The sequence below is a fragment of the Argiope bruennichi genome, chromosome 3 (genome assembly GCF_947563725.1).
Source record: "Argiope bruennichi chromosome 3, qqArgBrue1.1, whole genome shotgun sequence".
In the NCBI taxonomy this organism is placed as follows: Eukaryota; Metazoa; Arthropoda; class Arachnida; order Araneae; family Araneidae; genus Argiope; species Argiope bruennichi.
The window spans coordinates 28,512,063-28,535,637 of NC_079153.1; the positions used below are offsets into that span (position 1 = coordinate 28,512,063).

The following is a 23,575-nucleotide window of genomic DNA, read 5'->3' on the forward strand; positions in this document are numbered from 1 at the left end:
GACGATCCACCCTTTGATTGATTTAATCAAAATTTTAAAAATTCTATAATTCTGACTATAAATCAAATTTCACTTTACAAACGTTATTAAGCTTTCATATTCACAAACTGACATACAGGATCTTTGACTGACTTTTCGGATCGAATTTTTGGAAATTACAATATTTCATATTAAAAGTAAAAATGAAAGATCTCCCACATCTATAGTATATACATCAGAATACTCCTGTAAAATTATTATGTGATTTCGTTTATTAACGTATTATTTACCTGGAATTATTTTGTAATTTTCTAGCCAATCAAAGCAGGCAGGTGTGAGACAAGCGTAAGTTATGTTGTATTTCGAAAGACAATCCCATAAAGTGAAACCTTTCTTGTCATAGTCGGCACTCCCAGTGAAGAGGAACAATTTGACTCCCAAGGCCAAACTTGGAATAGGGTTATCCCAGACACTCCAGCCTACCTAAGAAACAAGTAAGCTGAATTCGAACACTAAAAAGCTGAATAAAAGTAGGTAAAGTAAAAAAAAAAAACCATGACACAAAAATACCTAGATTATTTTACAGCATTTAAATTCGTTAAGAAAATAGTGACATCTTAAAACAGAAATGAGAATCATTTTCAGGCTTCTTTTTAAAAGCTTGAAAAATCATTAAAATATAATACTTTCAAATAAAATAGTGACCATGGTTTATTTTTACTTTCTAATATATTTCTCATATTTTTCATTCCAAAGAAAATACTGGAATCGTCAAAAAATTGGAACTCGAGATTTTGAAGAACCTCTATGTTTAAAACCCCCTTGAGATCGAAAACACATTATTAGAATTTTGTTGCCTGTTTATTTATGGCAAAGATAAATCAAAAACGTTTTAACCCAGAATGATAAAATTTGGTTTTTAGTGTTTGCTTTGCCTCAGTAGATTCTGTTTTCAAATATTGTGTTACATCTACTTGGAAGACCGTTTATTCGACTGTCTGAGTATGATTATACACGATAACTACAAAACGAAGAAAGCTAGGTAGATAAAATTTGGTATACAGAATCTGAACATTTGAAGTGTAAATACCTTTTAAATTTGAAACTAACGATAGCAATAACTAAAAAAATGCAATGATTTAAATATATGAAATTTGGCATGTAGTTTTGAGACTACATTTGTAGTTTTTTGTCAGATTTTGGTTTTAATAAGTTGGAAGCAACCTGTCTAAAACGCGAATTTGATTTAAAAATAAGTACTGAGTGACAGGAAGGAATTAATTGCCGAACAATAAGCCAACGACCAAGATTTTGAATCAGTAATAGTGCTAATTTTATATCAACAATCAATATTTCTTTTTTTCGCCAATATCATAAAAAGCATTCGTCGTCTTACCTAAGGTCCGCAATTTTATCCGAAGGCAGGGGGTTAACAACTTTATTATAGAGAATGCAAGAAAATTTTATGGAGACCATTCCCGCTATTAATTAACAATTACTACTCTTTGGGGAATCTGTCCCATAGAAACTAAATCAAACTCTAATTTTTTTATGCATAGGCCTTGTAAGTTTCAGTTAGCCGTATCTTTAAAAAATTCCTATTTAAAAAGCTTATGAGGATATTAGCAATAATAACAAAAATAGTTGTAAAAGAATCCAACTATGGTAGTTTAACACTGAACACCCTACTACACCGCCATTTCTAGAGCTTATGTGAATCCTTTCCAGTTTAGTATAGATTTAGGTAGACTTCATTAAAAAAAATGACACTACAATCAGATGAATCATTTATACTTAAATTGCAAACTTACTGGGCAATAAGTATATACTGTGTCTCCTTCCTTCAAATTCAAATGAATCCCAAAATCTCTCAGTACAGCAATGAAAGTCTGAAAGAAAACGCTTTTTCATAAGAAAGATGAAATTATAACTACTAAAGAACTACGATAAATATTACAAGTTACAACAATGAGCAAAGAAAATGCAGCACTTTAGAATTTGTATCATTTTATTTTTTCATATACGAAATTAGAAGAAATATTATAATCCTCAAATTCGTTAAAACAAGATTTTGATGACTCTCCACATTTAGACTTTCCGGAATCCGAAAAAAAAACACATTTTTGGCATTATGTTTGACTGCATGTCTCTGAGAACACGATAACACAAAAATACTTTAAGCTAATCGACTAGAATTTGTTATATGAAATTAAGACCAAATTGGTAAATTTCCCTCAAATTATGAACTAAATTCATTTACAGAAACTCTGCCCAGTTGATTAAGTAAAAGTGAATGATATAAGAACAAAATTCAAAGAGTTATATAATATTTGATACTGAAGTTTAGCATCCGAAATGATAACTCTCTCAAACGGTTGATCATTTGTAGGTCTGTATTTTCGCATACATGTAAACGCAATGAATTAAATTAAGGAAATTCGGTGTGTTATCTTGTGACTACAACTGTAGTTTTTGTGTCAAATTTTGGCCGATAAAAAAAGCGTCAAAAAATACATATTCTAGCGATATAATCAATAAAAATGTCATCTTCATCAACCAACCAACAATCTTTATTTCGTAACTATCACTCAACAATACTAGGCAAGGATTCGAGGTCTCGAAGTGCATGGTTTTATAAGGAAGAATGAGAGATATTTACTTTTATTGGATAGTATGCCATAGAGTTTTGGAGTTTACGCCACTAGTTTTACGGGATTAACGTAATCATTTAAAAGACACAATAGTAAAACTGCAGTGAAATTTTGCTTTCTTGCATCAAATTTACTTTTTTCAAAATAATATTATTTATTAAAAAATTATATGGGGCATTTTCATTGGTCACATATATTTTAATTATTATAAGCTATTTTCTTTCCACAGATAAAAACCAGAAAATAAAATTATCGCACCAAAATCAGAATCTTAAAAACATACATCCTCATTTATATGGAGCAGATGGCATTGGGAAACTCTTTGTTGTATGCATATTGGAAGTAAATTTTAAATCATGCATTGCCTTGGGTCAAATTTAATTATCCAATACTTTTTATCCAAACATCTGGAATTACAAAAATTTCTAGGGGGAAAAATGTGTCGAAACTAGTAGATGAGCAATAGCTCCAACTTTCATGGCATCAATAATTTCATGATATAGTTGCGGTATGATAGAACTACAGCTCGTTTCTGCCAGTGTTATTTAACTCTTGTCCATTAAGCATACATTGAAAAAAAACGATATATCGTAAACGGTATAGAGGTTTCGATGTTGCATATAGTGTTTGGCTTGGCTTCTGGACTTATCCTCCCATGGTTACGTTTACTAAAATGTTTAGGGTTCGAAGCTCCTATAGACATTGCTGAATATGACTTCAATGATTTAATTGTCCCAAACATGTCGGAAGTATTTAAGAATCTTACTGATTACACGGCATGACCTTGTCAGCACGATCTTATAATTCAAAAGACAACTCTGGACATTTCCAGGGGCTTAATGATTACACGACACGACATTGTCAACATTATAGGTCGAAAGGCAGCTCTGAACATTTTCAGGGCTTTATGACTCCACGACAGGAAATCGTCAGCATGTGTTATAACTCAAAAGACTACTCTGGGCATTTCCAGGGGCTTAATGATTCCATGACACGACGTTGTCAACCTGTATTATAGTTCGAAAAGTAATTCTGAACATTTTCAAGGGCTTTATGTCACCACGACACGAAATTGTTAGTATATGTTATAACTCGAAAGGCAACTCTGAACATTTTCAGAGGCTTAAGGATTTTACGACACGACATTATCAGCATGCATTATAGATTGAAAAGCAACTCTGGGCGTTTCTAGGGGCTTAGTGATGACACGATACGACACTGTCAGCATGCTTTGTAGATCGAAAGGCAATTCTGCACATTTCCATGAGCCTCTATACATTTAGAAAACTTGTTCGAGTTACTGTTAATAAAACTGTAATGTAGGTTCAGTTACTGGGAACTTTTGTAAGTAACATTCTCAATCATGATATGGCTTGTGATTCCGATTCAATTTTAAGCACCTTTTTCACTGCAGAAGATTTTACTTGTAGAGGTGAAAAGAATTGAAAGTTCTGTTCGTTAAAAAAATTCAGGATTCTTTTAATTAAAAATTTTAAACGCTGCTATTTTCCAGAATATTGAATTATATAAAATAAATTATTAATTCTTTTCTTTTGTGAAAAAAAAAACTAAATTAGTTCTTGGAGTCAAAATCCAGTTAAACTCTAAACAGAATCATCGTAGCATAAACGAATATCTAGTGATAAAGTAGTAGATATCGTATTATAAACGTGCTTACCTTGTGATAAATAAATTTCAAAACGATTTCTAACTACTAGTCCTAAACATTATAGCCTAATATTTGATTTGTCTATATATATTTTATTTCGCAAATTTATTAATAATAATAGTGCTTATACAACAAAATGTATTTAATATTGTTGGAACGCATGTATGTATAAATCTAAATCAGGTAACTAAAATAAAATATTGTATCTACAAATCTAAAATATATTTAAAATTTTCCTTAAAAATTTATTAAAATTTAAAAAACGGTCTAGAAATAAAATTTATATCGTTGAAAACTTTGTTTTGGAATTTTTAAAACATATAATAATGTTTTTCGCGCGATAATATGCTCTGATGTTATTTAGCAAAAATCATTACAATTTAAATTAATTATTAATTAAAATTTCAAAAGTCTCTTCCTTAGTTAGCACTTATAACTCAAGAAATACCTATTTATCAAATTTAATAGTTCTAACTCCAATGATTTGCCTTGTAAAATATTTAGATTTTTTTACCATGCATGTTAGATGATGCATGGTAAAATTTATAGAAAGTATGCCTCTTTTAATTTATAGAAAGTATGCCAGACTATGAACAAAATCATGCTACGAGCTGTTATCTAACGACATGACTTGATTTATAAAGAAATTGTACTATTAAACTAGAAAAACAGTTACTCCTGCAGAATGTAAAACTCCTTTAGGAAGTCCTGTTGTTCCTGATGTGAAATTAATGGCAATAGGATGGTCAAAAGGCAGTTGTTCGAATATGAGATCCGGCACTGTGCCATCTGGGTTTTTTCCACTTTCCAAAAAATCCTCTAATAGCATGCTATGAAAATAAAATATTTTTAACTACTGTAAGAACTACTATAAGAAGTTAAGTATTTTATAAAAGAACTTTTGAAAAAATTAAATAAATATAATGAGAAATAATTGATTGGCAACTATATAAAATATCTATTTCGAACGCGACCAATTGGCTAATTACCATATCATTAGACATAAACATATATTTTCAGCTGGAAACCTCTTTTAAATATATATTTTTTCAAAATATTTTAGTGAATATATATATATATATATATATATATATATATATATATATATCTTTAAAAATTATATTTTCTGTCTCAAAACGTAGTATTAAAAAAAAAATTTGATGCCTAAATTTTGATTAAATCCTCCAGTTCTATTACTCATATTTAGCAAAATTGTTTTAATATGCTCACATTTAAACAAAAAAAAAATGTTTCGTAATTTTTCGACTAAAACTAATTGAATTATGAAAAATTGAATATCGCTATTCTTTGACAGTTTTAGATGACCATTTCATTTACACTTACAGAGTTTCTTAAAGTTAGATATAGTTTTTATTGAAATGAAAGGGTGTTAATGGAGAAGAATACACCTGAATTAGACTTATATAATTAATCTGAAAATACGCCTAAATTCAAACTTATATGGCTAGATTGAGAATGCGTCTAAACTCAGACTTATATGATCAGGCTCAATAGTTTAAGAATTTCAAAGATCTGCAACATTAGCGGTTTCGAGAAAATAACGGCCAATAATACGAATGCATCCGGTAAGTGATAAAATTCTACATTTGAAGACTAAAGGTGGTAAATGCTACAGGTGGCAAAAGTTAGGGTAATGGGAAATGGCAAAAATCTGTTATTTCACTCTGAAGTGGTATCAGAGTAACGATTAATTTACATTTTCTTTTTAACTATTTTGAGAGCTAACATAAGTTTTTCGCATTTACCACATTATAAAGCATTACTCAATTGCTAATTTCGAGTGATGAATTTTTCAGCACTTATATCGTTTATAACTTTTAATCTTCATTTGTATTAACTGAAATTAGTTTTTGAAATTTCGGCAAATATAATTTATTATTTATATAATAGTTATTCAAAGTTTGTATACACATTTTGTGATATTTTTGTATACTAAAAATAAATTTAAAAGCATTTGTAAGGAAAAGTAAATAAATAAATTGTTAAATATGACATTATATTACTGATGCTGCATTTTAAAATTAACATTCACCTTTTTTGTATCTCTGATAAACGTTTCACGGTTTGTGGTCGAGTAGCTAGTACAACCGTTTTCTTGAGATTCGGGGCGCCTGGAAAAAATGCCAAGTGTCAAAATAAGAAACAAATAATAATTTGTTACAAACTAAATGTCCATCTTTCATGAATTTCATTCTACTGATTTCAAATAGACATTCTCGCTTTCGATAAAAAAAATAATCCTTTTAAAATAGACATTTTAGACTGTACAATAGACATAGTTTTATACGTAATCTCAGGATATGGATTTTTCATCCAAGTCGGAAATGCAATAATTGATTCCACTGTTCCATTGTATTTTAATCATTTCGTTTATTTAATAATATTTCTGATGCATTAAATCCAATCCATTGTACCAATATTCTATATTTAAAAATAAGCTAAAAATTGCAATGTGCTGCTATAATACAAAAATTACTAATTTTTTAAATTAAAAAAAAAATATTTTGGCATATCTAAAAGTTTTAATCTTTTAATTTGCCCTTAATTTTAAATATAATGGCAAAGTGAAAACTGGCAGAATTCTGAAAACACATATCAAACCATCTCTCTAATTTTCAATATTAAAAGTACTCGAACGAGAAATGGACTGGTTTGACAAGAACATTTAATATTACTTTTAAAAAGTAATAGATTTTTTTAATGAAAAAAGTTTTTGAAATATTGTAATATAATTCTGTATAAAAGTATTTAAAAAACGCCGAAATATACTAATTTTAAATTTGCTATAAAATTTTCTCGCAAATATATTTATGATAGCAAATTTTCTGCTACTGTCCCTCATACCGATGCATTATAATTAAAATAATAGTAATACTGATAAACATCTCCGTTATAATATATATCTTTGACTGTTAGAAATCTAAAGCAAAATAGAATATTGTAATAAAGAAAGTGAAAAAATAGGATATTCTTATTTTATTCTGCTTTTATAGAACTATAATGCTCTTTTATTCATTGTGAATTATTTTATAAAATGAAATGTTAATTTTCTATAAATAGGCAAATAGGGGTTTTTTTTAATTCTATTTTATTTTAAAATTTCAAAGCTAGGTATAAAATGCTATAGCTAGTGAAATCCTAAATAAGCCATGGATCTGATCTGATATGTACCAAATTATCTAAAAGAAAAACCACAATCTTTGAATAAAATTTAAAGTGCAATAACAAAAACCTTATTAATGATATGATAAAGCTGAGTTTTTGCCATCTAATTCCATGTTCATAAAACGTATGATTTTTGTCAACAAAAAAAAACTGATTTTTAGCTATTACATCACTTAAATCATTAAAACTGGTACCATTTAAGGATTTCTACATTGAACGAAGTAAATGGAAAACTGAAAGTGCAAGTTTTACTGAAACGTGTCATGTTCTCTGGGCTGGTTCATCCTGCTTTGTCAACGATCTTTTATCAATCTACTTAGTTATGAAGTACCGTCATGGTGAGTAATCAGTTGTTTCAGAAATGGATCAATTTCATCGAGTTTCAGAAGAAATTAAAATTGCCAATACGTTTGGTCAAATAAATTTTTGAAAGCCGTTGGTAGATCCATAAATCAAGCTTCTCAACATAGCAAGTTTATTTTATTTTTTAATGCGTGTATTCAATACATTGAGTTTCTCTGCAATCTAAAATTCCCTTGATACATTTCTCATCAATTGGACAAGGCGATCGTTGAGCACTTTTGATGAAAAATCGCAGGAACAAGATTTGACAAACCAATTTTAATACTCTCTTTCTTTCAAGGCTCTATTCCCATATAAGGCATACAACTTCTTGTAGACTTGCGATACATTCCTGCCTATTCGGAAATAATAGAATAAAATGCAGTTAAATTGTGCATTTTGGGCCTCCATTTTTAAATTGGGATAAAGACGAAACTAAATATTTAATTGATACAATATTCTTATTAAAAGTTAAGTCCGAATTAGAAAACGAAACAGATTCAATTACGGAACCATTTGAAGAGTAAATTCGCATTCATTTAGTTGCAATGAATTGCAAATAGAAGTTGTTTTATTTTTGTATATCTTCGCATGAATCTTAAAAGTAATTATATTCATGCTAAAAATTACTTATTAACATTATATAAACTCCCGATCGGCACCTCGAAATGACGATCAGATGCTTCAGGTATGTTGGTTGGATCTCGTCACCCTGATAGGTACATAAAAGGTAGAAGATCTGGCTCCTCCCATCGATGACGGGACGCACTTCCTTCGGGAAGGGTTGTACCGTGGCCGGTCATGATCCTTAGGACTCAACCACAGTTTCCGCCAATGTTGCTGTTGCGGAAATCAGGTCATTCAGTATTCTTTACCTGTGTGCATTCGGATGGGTCGGAGAGTCAGTGATATGACTTATTCATATTATACTCATATTATTGTATTCATATACATTGTGATCACTTGCAATCGTGAGTAGTCTCCATTTAAATTGTCATTGACAGTAGATAAGTAAAAAATATCATGTCTCTAATCAAGGTTTTAGATTTTGAATCTTCTAAAATGACGCTTGAAGACAAAATGAGTTGATAAAATTCTATATATTTCAAATGCAAGCAAAACGAAAATCGTTGAAATATATATAATTCATATAAAATAAAAATTATTAAAAAAATATTGATACATACTTTCAGCAGCAGCTACAAGTTTGTCAAATAGATCGATTTGCCTGCCTTCATCCTGGAAATGATCTAAAGCAAATATGATTGTTGGATCCAAAAATTTCACTAAATTTGAAATTATCTGTAATATTAAAAAACAAAACAAAATTTTCTTAAAATAGATTTCATTAATACATAAAAATTTTCTCAATTAATTAAGGAAATTTGTACTCACTTTTATTACTAAAATATAATTTCAGGATTGCTAAATTGAATGAATTTTCATAAAATGTACATGAAGAATTCGAAATATAATCATATCACATTGCTTATTAAAATTTCATACATTTGATTTTAATTTTAGAATTTTTTTAATTCGTAAGGCATATTACTTATTCAAAAAAATACTTGATTTGATAACATATAATAAATTTGTTGAAAGAAATATTTGTGAAAGAAATGTCAGAGAAATAATTTTAATAGATTTCAAATAAGTGTTACGTGTGAGAACTTTTCAAATCAGTTTCTAGCGCTGTTTAATATGTAAAGTAACTTGTTGTTAATTCGCAATGAATCATTTTAAAATATATCCTCGGATAAAGTATTGATTTTTGAAACTCAATTAGCAATTTTTATATAACGATGAAACATACAAAGTGTGTTTAAATAAGAGTTTAAGTAGTTTTGTTTAAAATTTCTTCAAAGATTTAAGAAAAAATTAAAATAAATTTACTTCTGTTTCCTTCTGTATATACATTTTTAATCATAATGATGGAATTAAATTATTCTATTTCATCAACAAATTAAATTAGTATGCTATAACACAACAAAGTAATAGGAAAGACAAATACTAAAAATTCGGAAACGTAATTTCACTTTTTACGAATCGAACATTATTTGTTTCACGTTATTCAAAAATTCAGAAAAATTAGCTCAAATTTCCCTTGCAAGTTGAGACACTCTAATATGATTTAATATTAATGTAATATTTAATATTGCTTTTTCCCCTAAAAGTACAAATCATGAAATACTTTTCTTTGATACACAAGGAAAATTTATCGACGGCATTTACTTTAAATGAATGAGGAGTAAACTAAGTTTAACGGTATATTTTTAATCGAATAATATCAGTTATTCATATTTCTAAATTATATTTCATGGGCTTCCTTTTAAATCAAAACTGTTGATACATACTCTAGGTCCATGAAAAGGAAGAGGCCCACTCCAAATTGCTCCGATGCTTGTTGTAGCTAACATTGCAAAGAGGGCTTCTTTTCTGTTTGTCATAATACCTGCATGACGTAAAAACTGAGTCATTAATATTATAATGGTAAAATCAGGAAATTCCGTCTGTGTCTATGTGTGTTTTATAATTACAGCCTACCACTCCTTTGCCGCAGAATAGAGTCGTATTAATAGGGACTGTGTACTGAAAGGCGAAAAAAATTCAAATACCTCAATAAAGGATAGACACATTATTTTGCATGAAAACAGAATATATATGCAAAAAAGCACAACTTAAGCATACGGCAGTAAAGAGCAATATAGAAGCAGCAATTCGGCAATAAACAACTGCAATAGCACAAAGCGATTGGAAAGGACTACCATGAGATCAGTTCCTCAAGAGAGACTTCGCTTGTCTACTTACGTCTCTCTAGTGAATACTCTGAACTTTTCTCTCAGCTTTTTATAGTTTCCTGACAGGGCAGAGAAGGTTCTGCAACAAACGTTAGGATTCGAATCCTAATGGAGAAATTACTAATATTCTCGATTGCACTGGGTCTCCAATTTAGTCGCCAAGGCAAGATGCCATTTACTCAACATCCTTTTAAAATCCATTAAAACTATCTATAAAATTCCCTTCCTTGCCAGGAAACTAATTGTGTCGGAAAACGATATTACAAATTTGTAAAAATATCTACATTGCAACAGGAAAATATAACCTATGAATAATAGAATTCACATCAGTTTGTCTACTGAAACTATTGGAAAGTTCGCGAAATGTTTCTATGAAGATATAGTCATCTATCTTGTTTATTTATTTATACGTTTAATGATTTTGCATTTAATTCTACATTTGCATACAATTCTACATTTTTCATTTAATTCTACATCTCTAATGAAACAATTTCAATAATTTCATTATATCAAAATTATCAAAAAATTTTTGTGCAACAAAAATTTATAGCATAATTAATAATTGTAATAATCATTTTTATACCCAGAAAAGCAGATATGAAAGAAATACGAGTATAATAGGACATCGATTCCAATTCCAATTTATAGATCAAATTCAATCTTGCTAAGTTTCGTAAATATTGCAAATATTTGACACCCAGATTTTTTGATATTAAGACATTATTACTAAATAAGTTATTTCTTGTAAATGGTAAAACTATTAAATCAAAATTATATTTTAAAAGTAGATAATCCTAATCTAGAGAAAGTTTTTGTAGATTATGGCAATATTTAAGTATGTAAGAAAAAAAGTCAGTTAAATAATTCGTCTTTTCACTGTATGTATATATATTTATACAATAAAACCAGTTTTTATGTGGTATATAGGGACGCATAAAAGAAACCGCACAAAAAAAAGTCGCACTTAGAAAATACGTCAATTATTTACAAAATACATGAGAAAGTGCATCCAAACAAAAGAAAAATTAAATTACATATGGAAACATTTTAAAAACATTTAATTTCTTATTGTATACATGGAAAAGTTTTCAAAATGCACATTACATAATTCACTGTTACTAAATAAAAGGAGATGGACTGCTATTCTGTTTAATATTAGAAAGTTTGTGTCTAATGGAATTGTCTTTCTTTTCACTATTTTTTTGGCTACAATTATTCATTTTAAGGGATTCCTTTTGTCTAAAAATAAAATAAAAATCATAAAAACTATATACAAATAAAAACAAAAATAATTTATTTACTTATTTTTAGTCTCACTATAAAATGATTCCTTAATCACATGAACCGTGGATAAAACCCTGAATACGAAGCGTATGCTGCTAGAGCGTCGAGCGAAAATAATTGAATGTTCATTGATGGAAGACCGTTTTAAACAAATGAATAGAGTATCTTGAAGTGTGCATGTATATGTACATTGATAGAAAACATTACAGTAATGCCAACACCGTTGAAATTCATATACCGCATTAAAAAAATCGTGTATATATATATATATATATATATATATATATATATATATATATATATATATATATATATATATATATATATATATATATATATATATATATATATATATATATATATATATAATATAATATAATATAATATAATATAATATAAAAGAAAATAAGATTATAATGAAGAGTGGATATAGTTTTTTTCTGAAATGAATAATTTTTAGATGATCATCCAGCACTGAAAATCTGAAAATCATTAATATTAAATACGAAACAGTTAAATTTGCAATAATTTTGGAGTATTTGTAAAACGATTCTGTTGATAAAACAGATGAGTTAAAAAGAAAATGAATGATTTTATAAATCATTAAATAAATTTTGTTTTATATCTGAGAAAAAGCAGTCTCAAATAAACAATAAAATTCAGTTTAAATTCAATTTCGGTTATTTAAAACGTATTAAACAATTTATTAATATCAAACCATAATAATGTGCTTCAATTAATGATTATTTATCACAACTTAAGTTTTCAACTTTCGAAATGTAAAAGAATATTAACTTGTCCTTAAATTGATGTGTAATTAAGGATCGAATTTAACGCAAATATTTAAAATTTTATTTTTAATTTTATACATAAATATAATATTGAAAATTTAAAAAAATATGGCAAATCAGTAGTTCTTCTTAAATGACAACTTTTAAGGAAATTGTTAAATTTTTACAGATATTAAAATATTTTTGTTTAAGTTGTTCCATGGCCAAGAAATGATACTCTTATCACAACAACGCAGAAAGCAGGCAAGTATAAAGCATATAAAAACGAATTCAAAGATTATATAGTTTCGAAAGGAAATTTAGTTGGGCAAGCATTTATTTTAAATGCGTGTTTTTGATGTGATATTACTGATTCACGTGTGATAATTAAAGTTGCAGCTATTGGACCCAGAGAAGCATTAGAAAGTGAGATGTCCACACAAATTCTGAAATGTTTTTGTAAATCTGAATTCGCTCGATTAGAAAATAATTAATTTTAAGAGAGCACACTCATACACAAATATATGAGATATTTTCAGCATTTAGTTTAAAAAATATAATATTACGAAATAATTCACTCACACGTTACCCTGTCTCCTATAGATAAGCCGTGTTTACGAAATGCGGCGGCGTACCGTCGAACTTCTTCAAACATCTCAGCAAAAGTCACTGTTCCGTAGTTTCCTAACTCGTCTGAAAATAGAAAAAATAAATTTGAGTTAATATACCTTAACTATACAATCAATCGTATCGAATATCTTTTCAGTTAAAATCATTCTGCTACTTAAATTACTGGACTTTTTTTTTCAATTATGATCCCAAAAATCATACTTTAATTTTCAACATTACTGCTTTCCTTTTAATTGTATAGGAATGAAAAAACACAGACCCAGTATCTTAATTTTCACAGTCATTTAAAATGTTAGATGTATATTTTAAAATTCATAAACTTACAAGATTTTCAGAATATTAGCTTTTCTACAAACTTAAGTGCTGACTTTGAGTCCTATGTTCATTAATATTCATTCATCCTATGATAGAATCACCATTACATTAAAGAATTGTAGCTCTATTATTGTTTTCTCACAAAAATAATTTCTATATACATGAAACTGCAAAAAAATATATTTTCCACAAGAGAGAGGATGGAAGTACACAATATATTTTCCACAATCTTGGAGGATGGAAGTACATAAGAAACAAATCCAACTTTCTGGGTATCAACTTTTAGGATTGGAAAAGAAATAAAAGAATTGTTGGGAGGCAGCGAAAATCACAAGAGCAGTTTCAACTTCCGGGCCAAGGGTTTCTTGTTTCGACACTTGATTCAATTAAAAAGTTGACATATTTAGGGATCTAGTGTAGGCTTTCTATTTAACCTTGACACTATACAGCTTTTTTTAATCTAATATAGTAATGAAATTTGTATTATTTCTCTTCTAATAGCGTTTTAAAATTCTGCATTAAATCCCTAACAATGATGTCTGACTAGAAATTAACATTGAACATCAGTGTTAGAAAATTACAAAATTATGTAAGATTAATTTGTAATACTGCCATTTCTCCAATACTGGCAGATAAAGTTCTATTTCTCATAGTTATTTCATAGACTCTGACAGATGGCCTGCTGATTATTTAATGAGAAAGTGTCCTTTAGTAGACATATCAGGTAGTTTTCAAAATTGAGTTTTTTAAAATGTATTTCAAGTAAAATTTTAAAAAGATTGCACATATCAGAAACTTTACAGTAATCTGTAGGATTTAAAGCAAGATATCCCAACTGCTTTTCAATCTATAATTCCTCATTCACTTGCAGTATTTCTTAAACGATACGCATTCCAAGGATTCCACTTATAATTTATTTACTTCCTCCGTTTGAGTAAAAATAATTAAAGATATTTTGTTTTTGTACCTTAGAATTTTTATTTGATATGACTTTGCAATCTATCTAAAATTTCCCAAACACCTTAAATATCGAACATAGTAAAAAAGAAATCATTTATTATTTTACAATATTTTTTGGAGATGAATAAAAAAAACTAATCAATCAAAAAAAGCTATCAATTAGTATATAATATTCATTTGTCTGAATTTTTGAACTTTTTTAAAAATTTTAACGATATTAGTGTCAACTAATTACTCATTCATTTTATCAAGATACAAAAAATGATAGAATAACTACTATGAAATGAATAGAATCAAATCAAAAAATTATTTTCTAATAAATTCAGCGCAGACATCAGTTAGAGAAAATAGAAATTGATGTGCATTTTTTTTAAATTCAAGGATATCATTTAATTACCTAAACATATTAAAGCTAATCGATTGTCTCTGATTCTAAGAAGATTTTCGGCAAAATTCAGCCTTGCTCCACTGAACCATTCATTGTCCAAAAATCCACTTCCTGTTTTTACCAATACCTACAAAAGAAAATATTTTCATTTTATTAAAATTAAATTCTAGAAAACGAATAAAATCTCTTTAATTCTAGATGTGTATGTTAAGTAAAAGTTTGACTTCAAGAATGAGATTGTGATTGAAAATGTAACTAAAATGTGAGATAATTCGAAAGATACTCTATAATCGGGGAGATCCTGATAATCGTTCCATGTGGATTTTTCTACACAAAACATTGATAAAAATGTGAATCTCATAGAAAATCATATATAGAAAATAGCGACACACAAACAATGGATTTAGAACAATAAAAGTTATTTAGAAATCATGAATTAAATAAGTAAAAAAAGGACTTTTTTAAGAAAACTAAAATCCAAATACGGTAACATATAAAAATTGACAGTAAAATTCTATCTTCTTGTGGTAACAATTTGGATACTATGAAATTCTTACGAATTATGCAAAACGGATATTAAGATTTATCAAAACATAAAGAGTTCGATAGCATATAAGAATTGACAGTAAAATTCTATCTTCTTGTGGTAACAATTCGGATACTATGAAATTCTCACGAATCATGCAAAATGAGCATTATTAAGATTTATCAAAACATAAAGAATACATTAGTGTGTGGGCTAAAAATTTGATAAAAAATTAGAGAGCAGAATTTTTCGAAATAATACCTCAAATTCAGTTTTAATGTAAGTCATTAAATTTTTAGAAATCATTTAAGTTTGCGCGAAGTTATTTCAATTTATGCAATCCTTCTAACACTTTCATTACTGAAGCACTAGACGCTGCCGTTTAAACAGTCAGCGATAGCCCTCTAACTCATGAGAAATACCATCCTCCTTCAATAAGATGAACGTGCCGCTTTTGTTTGAGTGGCACACTTTCCGGTGTATGGGAAGTTCAAACTGTCTTTGTGTATCAATTTATTAAGATTGAGCTTTCATTGCTATTTTTGTTTAGGGATGTGCTGCTACTCTTAGGTTTGAAAGAGACTATCATGAATTTTAGTATTTTGAGGTTTTAAAATTCCACGATTATTAGGCATTGGAGGATTTAAAAAATCAGATAATGCAATATCAAGAACAATCGAGAAATGAAAACTACAAAGACTTCAGTGTATATTCCGTAGAAATTCTTTCAATTCATTTATGCATTATTTGAATTGCCTGGTATTTCTTTGTAAACGGAAAATATCATATAAAATATATTAGAAACATTTTCTACTTTCTTATATTAATCACCGCAATTTCGAAAACATCGAATATCAAGATTAAATTTTCTTAAACATATAAAGAAGTTTTTCCAGTTTATACCATCTTTAATATTTTCCAACTTCCTTTTTAAAACAAGAATACTCAAAACTTCTTTGGGAATCATTCAATTTCTATAAGATAAACACTAAGAACATTGGATCACTAACCTGAAATATCAAAAGCGAACTTTAAAGTAATTGTCAAAAAAAATCTCTAAAAATTGAGAAATGTTTATTACAAAGTATATTTTGCATGTATCACATTTATATGTTACTTACTTCATCATAAGGTTTCGAAGCAATGACGTCAAAAAAGTGCCATATTTCTTTCCAGAAATCTGTATAGTTTTTCACTGACCATTTATGCAAATCCCAGTAGGAATCTGGAAAAAATATTGCAAATAATGTATAAATTCATAAGTAGGTTAACCATCAAGATACCATACCAAAACTGAAAAAAAAAATTATATATCTTAATCTTTAAAATTGATGAACTTAAATGACTTTAAACAGCAGATATCTCCAGCCTGCAATCATGCTATATATATATAAAAACATGAATACATTTCAAGTTGAAACAAGTTAATATATAGCTCAAAACATGCTTTTTACGAATAGAATAGGCAGTTGCCTGCATAAAAAGAACTGTTTCAAGCGGCTATTATCTTTCAGGTTTAAAATAGTCATAGACCATCGGTTTTGACGGTTTTATTATATGGGAGAATAGTTTATTAGTAAGAATGTTGACAATAGTAAAGTATTTCTTGAAGTGGAAATAATCCAGAACAACATATTTATGTTGTGATAGTCATTAGAAAAGAATGGAAATGTGAGGCGCTGTGTCAGCGTTGACAGCGTTGAGTTTCATCGTCTTAAGGCCACCAAATTGCCAAAACGTATTGAAGAAGATCTGTCGAGACAAAAATTAAAATACACAAGTCCTACATTGTCCACAAGTCGAGACAAATTGTATACAGACGATTTGGTTGATAGATCGCTATAACTAGTGTTTGTAAGATGTCAGCCACTTCCAGCATCGAGCATGGCTGAAGTGAAGAAAACATGTTAAATTAACTGAAATAGTTACTGTTTGCATTATTATTGTTATAATATATTGTATAATGAATATAAGTTTTACCACTAGTCTGAGTTAGTGGAAAATTCATATGAAAAGCATCAAGGACTAACTACAACCAAGATAATGTCAGTTTTACGGTTGCCCTGGGCAGTTGGTTTGGGATAACATTTTCTTATTTTCTCAAATAGATTACTATGTTCAGAGAGTACTAAGTACCTGCCAAATTCATCAAGATATCATTCTATAACAGCATGGTCGTTGTTCTTTTAAGAAGTTTAGTTGGTAGAGGTATTTTATGTATAAAGGACTATATTCATTTTTACATCATTCATCGTAGACGAATGCCTTGAAAGAAAATACATAACCTGTTTAAAGTGGTTAGTTCTTTTCTCCTAATTTTTAATCCTGCTTTGCATGAAAAGCTCAGGCAATAAGTAACAGCATGTCACTTACTTTCAAGGCTTATTCCTGTTCTTCGTTTAACACTGATTCAAACAAAGAAAGCGAGGGCTTGTCTCAACAACAGCGGAATAATCTGGTACTCAATATGTCCAGATGTCGTTTGATTGTCTTGCAAGCATAGCAAGAATGAAGCCTTTTATAGAAATAATATAGTATTAATTTTTTTAGCTTTTATAAAAATAATCTAGTATTAATTTTTTTGACATGATACATATTCTCTTTTCGTTTCAGGGAGAATTCTATTTATTTTATTGATTATTGTAGTAGGTTTTCAGTATTATTTGTCTTATATCTTGCATTAAACAAACTTTTTGCTAGAAGCAATTTTTGTGCTTCCTTTTCTTAATCCGTAGAGATTCTAATCTCTATTAATTTTTCAATATCAACGTTTAATAACAAATGCCATTTCTTCAATATTTTTGTAAATGTATCACTAGATATTTTCTTATATTTTAGGTTACTCGATTTAGTAGTTCATCCTTTCAGCTTTATATAAAGTTTTGAAAATAAAGCTTATTAAAGAATATCTTTCATTTAATATGTTTCAAAATTACAAGATTTTATAAATTACTTGTTGACAATTTTAGATTTTATGTAAAAAGAAAGCATATAGTCTTTTTCAACTAGTATAATCTTAAATAAATAAAAATAATAATTTTTACTAAGAATTGAATGCGGATTCAATTAAAATGTTACATTATCAATATAAATATGTATGAAATAAATATTTAATATAATTGCTTGATTATTAAATTCAAATTTCAAAGATAAAACAGCCATTTCTAATGCATATTCAAATAGATTTAATTGACTCACCAAAGTGTTGCCCATATTTCTTTTCAACTATTTCTTTGAATTTTTCTAATTCTGTGTTTGGTACTTTTTGATTCCATACAATAGTAGGATTGCTTTCTAATTTGTCCACAAAGCCATTTTGGTGGAGACGTGCTAAAAAAGTAAATAATACAAATGAACTAAAGTTAAATATAACTAGATCATTTCTAACAAATTCACTCTGTTATAAAAAAATTATTCATCAAATATAATGATATAATAGTTCAATAATACTTTGGGATTTCATGGTTTAATAATTCAAAAACGTAAATTACTAAACAGTTTTTGTGATATAAAAATAAAATTAAAGTTTGGAATTAAAAGTTAAAGTTTGGAAAAGTTAGTTTGCTAAATATATTTGAAATTTAGATGCTGCATTGAACTTACAATCTGCTATTTTATATTCCATTGGCTTATACTTCTGTCAGTTTTGAATTTTAAATAAACAGTTTAAATAAATGAAGTAAACTTTATTGTGATTTTTAAACATCGCCACTTTATTTCTCGGAATATTGCCTAGTGTATTTCCTTGATCCTACAATTTAAATGCTTTGGACATTATATGCAATGAAAATTATTCATAAAAATTATTAGAAAACTTGATGAATCTACTTTTTTATGAATTACTTATACCTATTTGTTCAGTTTTCTTTAAATATTCTAAATAAGGAATTTTAAAAAGTTATTGGATACCATTTTTTCTCTTCCAAACTTCAGAAATTACTCTCCATTTTTGAAACGTTTTTTTATCAAAACCTTATTTAATTTTTAAAAATTGACAAAAAAATTTCTTTTATTGATTGATTTTAAATAGTTTAGAAAAGTAAAATTACTTGAGAATTTTTTCTGTTTATCATATTTTTTTGTAATTTAAGACATAATTTCAAATTGATACGACTATTTTGAGTCTTAAATTTAATATCTTTCTTTTAGAAAATACTTTTTTACATAAATATATGGAATCAAATACAGGAAGTTCAAAAAAAGTTCGAAAGAAGTTTTATTTTCTGCCCACTAAGCTCTGTATGTTGCAAAAGTATTCAAAATAAGTAATATTAATATATTAATTTAATATGAACTAGCATTTATTAATAAGTAACATATTTCACTAATTTTACTTAATATTTAATAAAATAATTTTATTTTTTACAAGTTAACAATTAAACATGCATACTAATATATTAATTAATAAGCGGTTTTAGATGAGATCCTGAAAGAGCAAAACTCATCATCTAAAAGGAATTTTTTCCGAAATTTTATCTTTCATGCTAACTTTGGAGTGGAAATTTAAAATTTTCGAACGTCAATTGTTTTTCACTTTCGCGTGATTGCAGTCAAAGTCTGGAAAGACAGCGTATTTTTTCTACTCAAACATAAAAATATAATTGTAGGATACTGAAGACAGACGAGTCGGAAATAATGATATGCATGTATTTGTTATTAACAAAAACAGTTATTTTTGGTTTGGAATTATGTAATTGTGTAAACCAGCTCTATTTAACATCATTTCAAGCATTTTGAGTATAATAAGTTTTAAAAAAAGTAATATCGAAATGCAAACGATTCGTTCTTAAAATTTAATGAATCATATTTATAATATTCTGTAGATATGAATACCTTATTTATCTTATTCAATATGTTAAAATTCAAAAAAAGATTAAAAGTCATTCACATAGAATTGCCGATATGTCTCCCTGTGATCCCACAGATTCAAAAACACAAATTACTTGAGGTTTTGATGATATGCAATGTTTGTCATTTACAATATTCTTTGAAATATAATGCTTGTTTTCGAGTGTAGAATTATCATAATCTATAAATAATAGAATAAACTAATTCTCTATTTTGCATAAAGCATATTACTAATTTTTTTTTTTTTTTTGCTTTCCTGCAGTGAGAAATTTGAAACAAAAAAAAAACTCTTTCAATTTAAAAATATGTTCAAAAAGTCTTAAACTTTCCTGTAACTGTTATAGAGACCGTCATTATACATATTTGTATCCTTATTCTGTTGCTACTATTTTAAATAGCAAGAAAAAATAGTTTAAGACATCTTCCTTCTTTAAATTTCATCAATTTTCAAGATACAGATATATACTATTTTTATGATTATCTAGCTGCATAAAAGAAGCTTTCCCTAAATTGTCTAATCTGTTCCAAAGAAGTCGTATCAAAGTTTGGATGTGCAACTTTTTGAAAGTTTACAACAGGGTGTTTCGCTAATATAAACTAATACCTTGTCTTATTTTGAACAGATCTTCAATTTAGAATACCTACTTGTCTACAAATAAAACGTACAGCTAAATAACTTATATAAATTCCAATGTCTTTGAGAGAAAACCTCAGTAGTATTATGCCAAAATCACTCGAAAATTAAGCGAAAAAACCTTCAGTATATTTGAAAACAACAACATACAATTTAGAGCAAAAAGAAAAAAAAATGCATGAAAAAATTATTGAAATGCTTTAACATTTAAAAATTTTTCTGCATTTCTTTACTTTTTAAAAATATATTTAAGTTTTAAAATTTTAAATAAACTAAATATATAGCTTCATTCCCCGCTGTATTTTTTAAAAATAAAAATATTTTCTTATTCCTCTTACCCGAACTGCAAGACATTTCTGTTCTATTAGATATAAAATTAATAATGCGAATATTTTTTGAATATGATAAGTAATATAGGTGTTTCGCTGACATTTTGACAGAAACGTTTGATTGATCAAAATTTACAATGCAATAGTTATGTCAAGCTTGCATATTATTCACTTCAGTGCACCTGAAAAAACATATCTAAGATGATTGAAAATATGATGACATTTAAAAAAGTGAATCTATTCATAAAAAAAGATTTCTAAGAAAGTATATTTTATATTTTTATTATAAATTGTAAACCTGATGTAAAAGAGTATCTTGAAACTGAATGAGAAAAGGAGTTTTGAGAATCATGTTTTACACTGTATTTAAACAATTACTATAGAATTTGTTAGATCTTTAATCCTTGAAATACTAAGCTCAAACTATTACTTAAAACGTAACCTAACCCTTACTTTTTTATGTTTGATCCCATAATATTTTTAATGTTTAAATTTGAAAAAAAAATTATTATGATAAAATACTAAGGTAATACCGGCAGTCCATCTTTACTACAATTATGAATTATAATTATTTCAGAGAAATGTTATGAAAATAAAATATAAAATATTATTAATATAATGAATTATTATAATTTCAATAAAAATTATTTAATGAGAATACTAGTAGGAATGTATTTTGACAACTTCAATTCTGTTGTTCGTTACTCTTGCAATCAAAACATAAAATAACGCTGGAAGTATGACTGTCGCAAATTTCTGCATTTTTTTTTTTTCAGATTCCAAATACTCGATGTCCTATATTGATGTCGAACTCAAATATTCCTCCACCATTTCGATTCAAATTTCGATTTCGATTAAATTTTAAAAAATGAAATGTATAATGAATGAAAATTGCTGAATAGAAGAACTGCATTGCATAAGTGATAGAATGTTAACTTCAAAAAACACAATTCCCAAAACTGAAACTGGTCTTCCACAAAGCAATTTAACATGTCTTAACACATCCTTTACAACAAATGATAGTATTAATATATTAATTAAACAAGTTAATATACAAGGAGCATTCAAATCATAAAGTCAAAATAAAATGGGAAGGCAACATTCGAACTATTTTTTCTACGCCCCTTCATTAGACGGTTGCTACTAAAGCATATGTCGGCAACACTGAGAAGAAACAGATGGTGAAGAAACAGATAGCTTGATTAATCAAGCGGCTTAATAAGATCGACTTCAACTTCAGGGTAATAGAATTCTTCAGAATGAGAGCAACTTGAACTTCCTGATAGTAGAGCTTCTTCAGAATCAGTGCAACTTCAGCTTCGTCACAACAGAGCTTCTTCAGAGTCAGAGAAACTTCAACTCCACGGCTTTAGAGCTTCTTCAGAGTCAGTGAGACTTCAACTCCACGGCATTAGAGCTTCTTCAGAGCCAGAGAAACTTCAACTCTACGTCATTAGAGCTTCTTCAGAGCCAGAGAGATTTCAACTCCACGGCTTTAGAGCTTCTTCAGAGTCAATGAGACTTCAACTTCATGGCATTAGAGCTTCTTCAGAATCAGAACAGCTTCAACTTCATCAATTAAGCCCTAGTTTGGAGTGATAGACCTACAGGAAGCCTTCATTCACAACATCTTATCGAAAATCAATCTACGACTGAGCTATTTATCAGACCCTAGTGTTTACAAAACATGGACCATTTCCCTCGGGTTCTGGCAAATTAAATTTTTATGGAACCTCATATTGCTCTTATTGGGGAATAAACACGTATTATATCAACGAAGGACACATCTCTTATAATATGGATCATATGGAGTATGCAGTATTAGCCAATTTGGTTTCGCAGTGTAGCCAACAGTTCAATCTCAAGAAATAAGGTTTATGACATACTCCACTTGCTTCAGGTCAATATTAATCTTTTCTGTCAGTCCATATCTAAGAAATCTTTCATTGCAATCCATTTCCAGCTGCGCGTAGTAGTGCTGTACAAATTTCTAAAATTAAGTAGTTATAAGCATAGAAAATAACTTCTTTTGCACATCACAATATTCTTAAGTTAAATCCCCCTCTTTTTTTTTTTTTTTTTTTTTTTTTTTTTTTGCTCTTCGAAATATTATATAGCTTATTATATTGTATAGCAAGAAAACGGAAATTTTATTTCACACTTGCTTATCAGATGGACGAATTTGTAGTTTAAATTCAGAGACTTAAATCATATTCCAAAATAAAACTATTATGTCTATTCTTCTGCGCATTTTAATCAGTATCCT

At 28.1% G+C, this 23,575-nt stretch overlaps 1 protein-coding gene across 1 annotated transcript in view; it reads right to left on the minus strand.

Moving 5' to 3' along the window:
* Positions 1–21,392, minus strand: part of LOC129963297 (acetoacetyl-CoA synthetase-like) — a 34,827-nt gene extending 13,435 nt beyond the window's left edge. The window contains exons 1-11 of the mRNA XM_056077580.1: positions 21,319–21,392; positions 18,697–18,828; positions 16,620–16,723; positions 14,982–15,099; positions 13,262–13,372; positions 10,182–10,279; positions 9,015–9,129; positions 6,353–6,431; positions 4,976–5,129; positions 1,791–1,868; positions 270–462 (exon numbers count right to left, since the gene is read on the minus strand). Of these exons, the coding sequence (XP_055933555.1) occupies positions 270–462; positions 1,791–1,868; positions 4,976–5,129; positions 6,353–6,431; positions 9,015–9,129; positions 10,182–10,279; positions 13,262–13,372; positions 14,982–15,099; positions 16,620–16,723; positions 18,697–18,828; positions 21,319–21,334 (1,198 nt within the window). The 5' untranslated portion in view covers positions 21,335–21,392. The remainder of the gene's footprint in view (positions 1–269; positions 463–1,790; positions 1,869–4,975; positions 5,130–6,352; positions 6,432–9,014; positions 9,130–10,181; positions 10,280–13,261; positions 13,373–14,981; positions 15,100–16,619; positions 16,724–18,696; positions 18,829–21,318) is intronic.
* Positions 21,393–23,575: the final 2,183 nt, after the last annotated feature.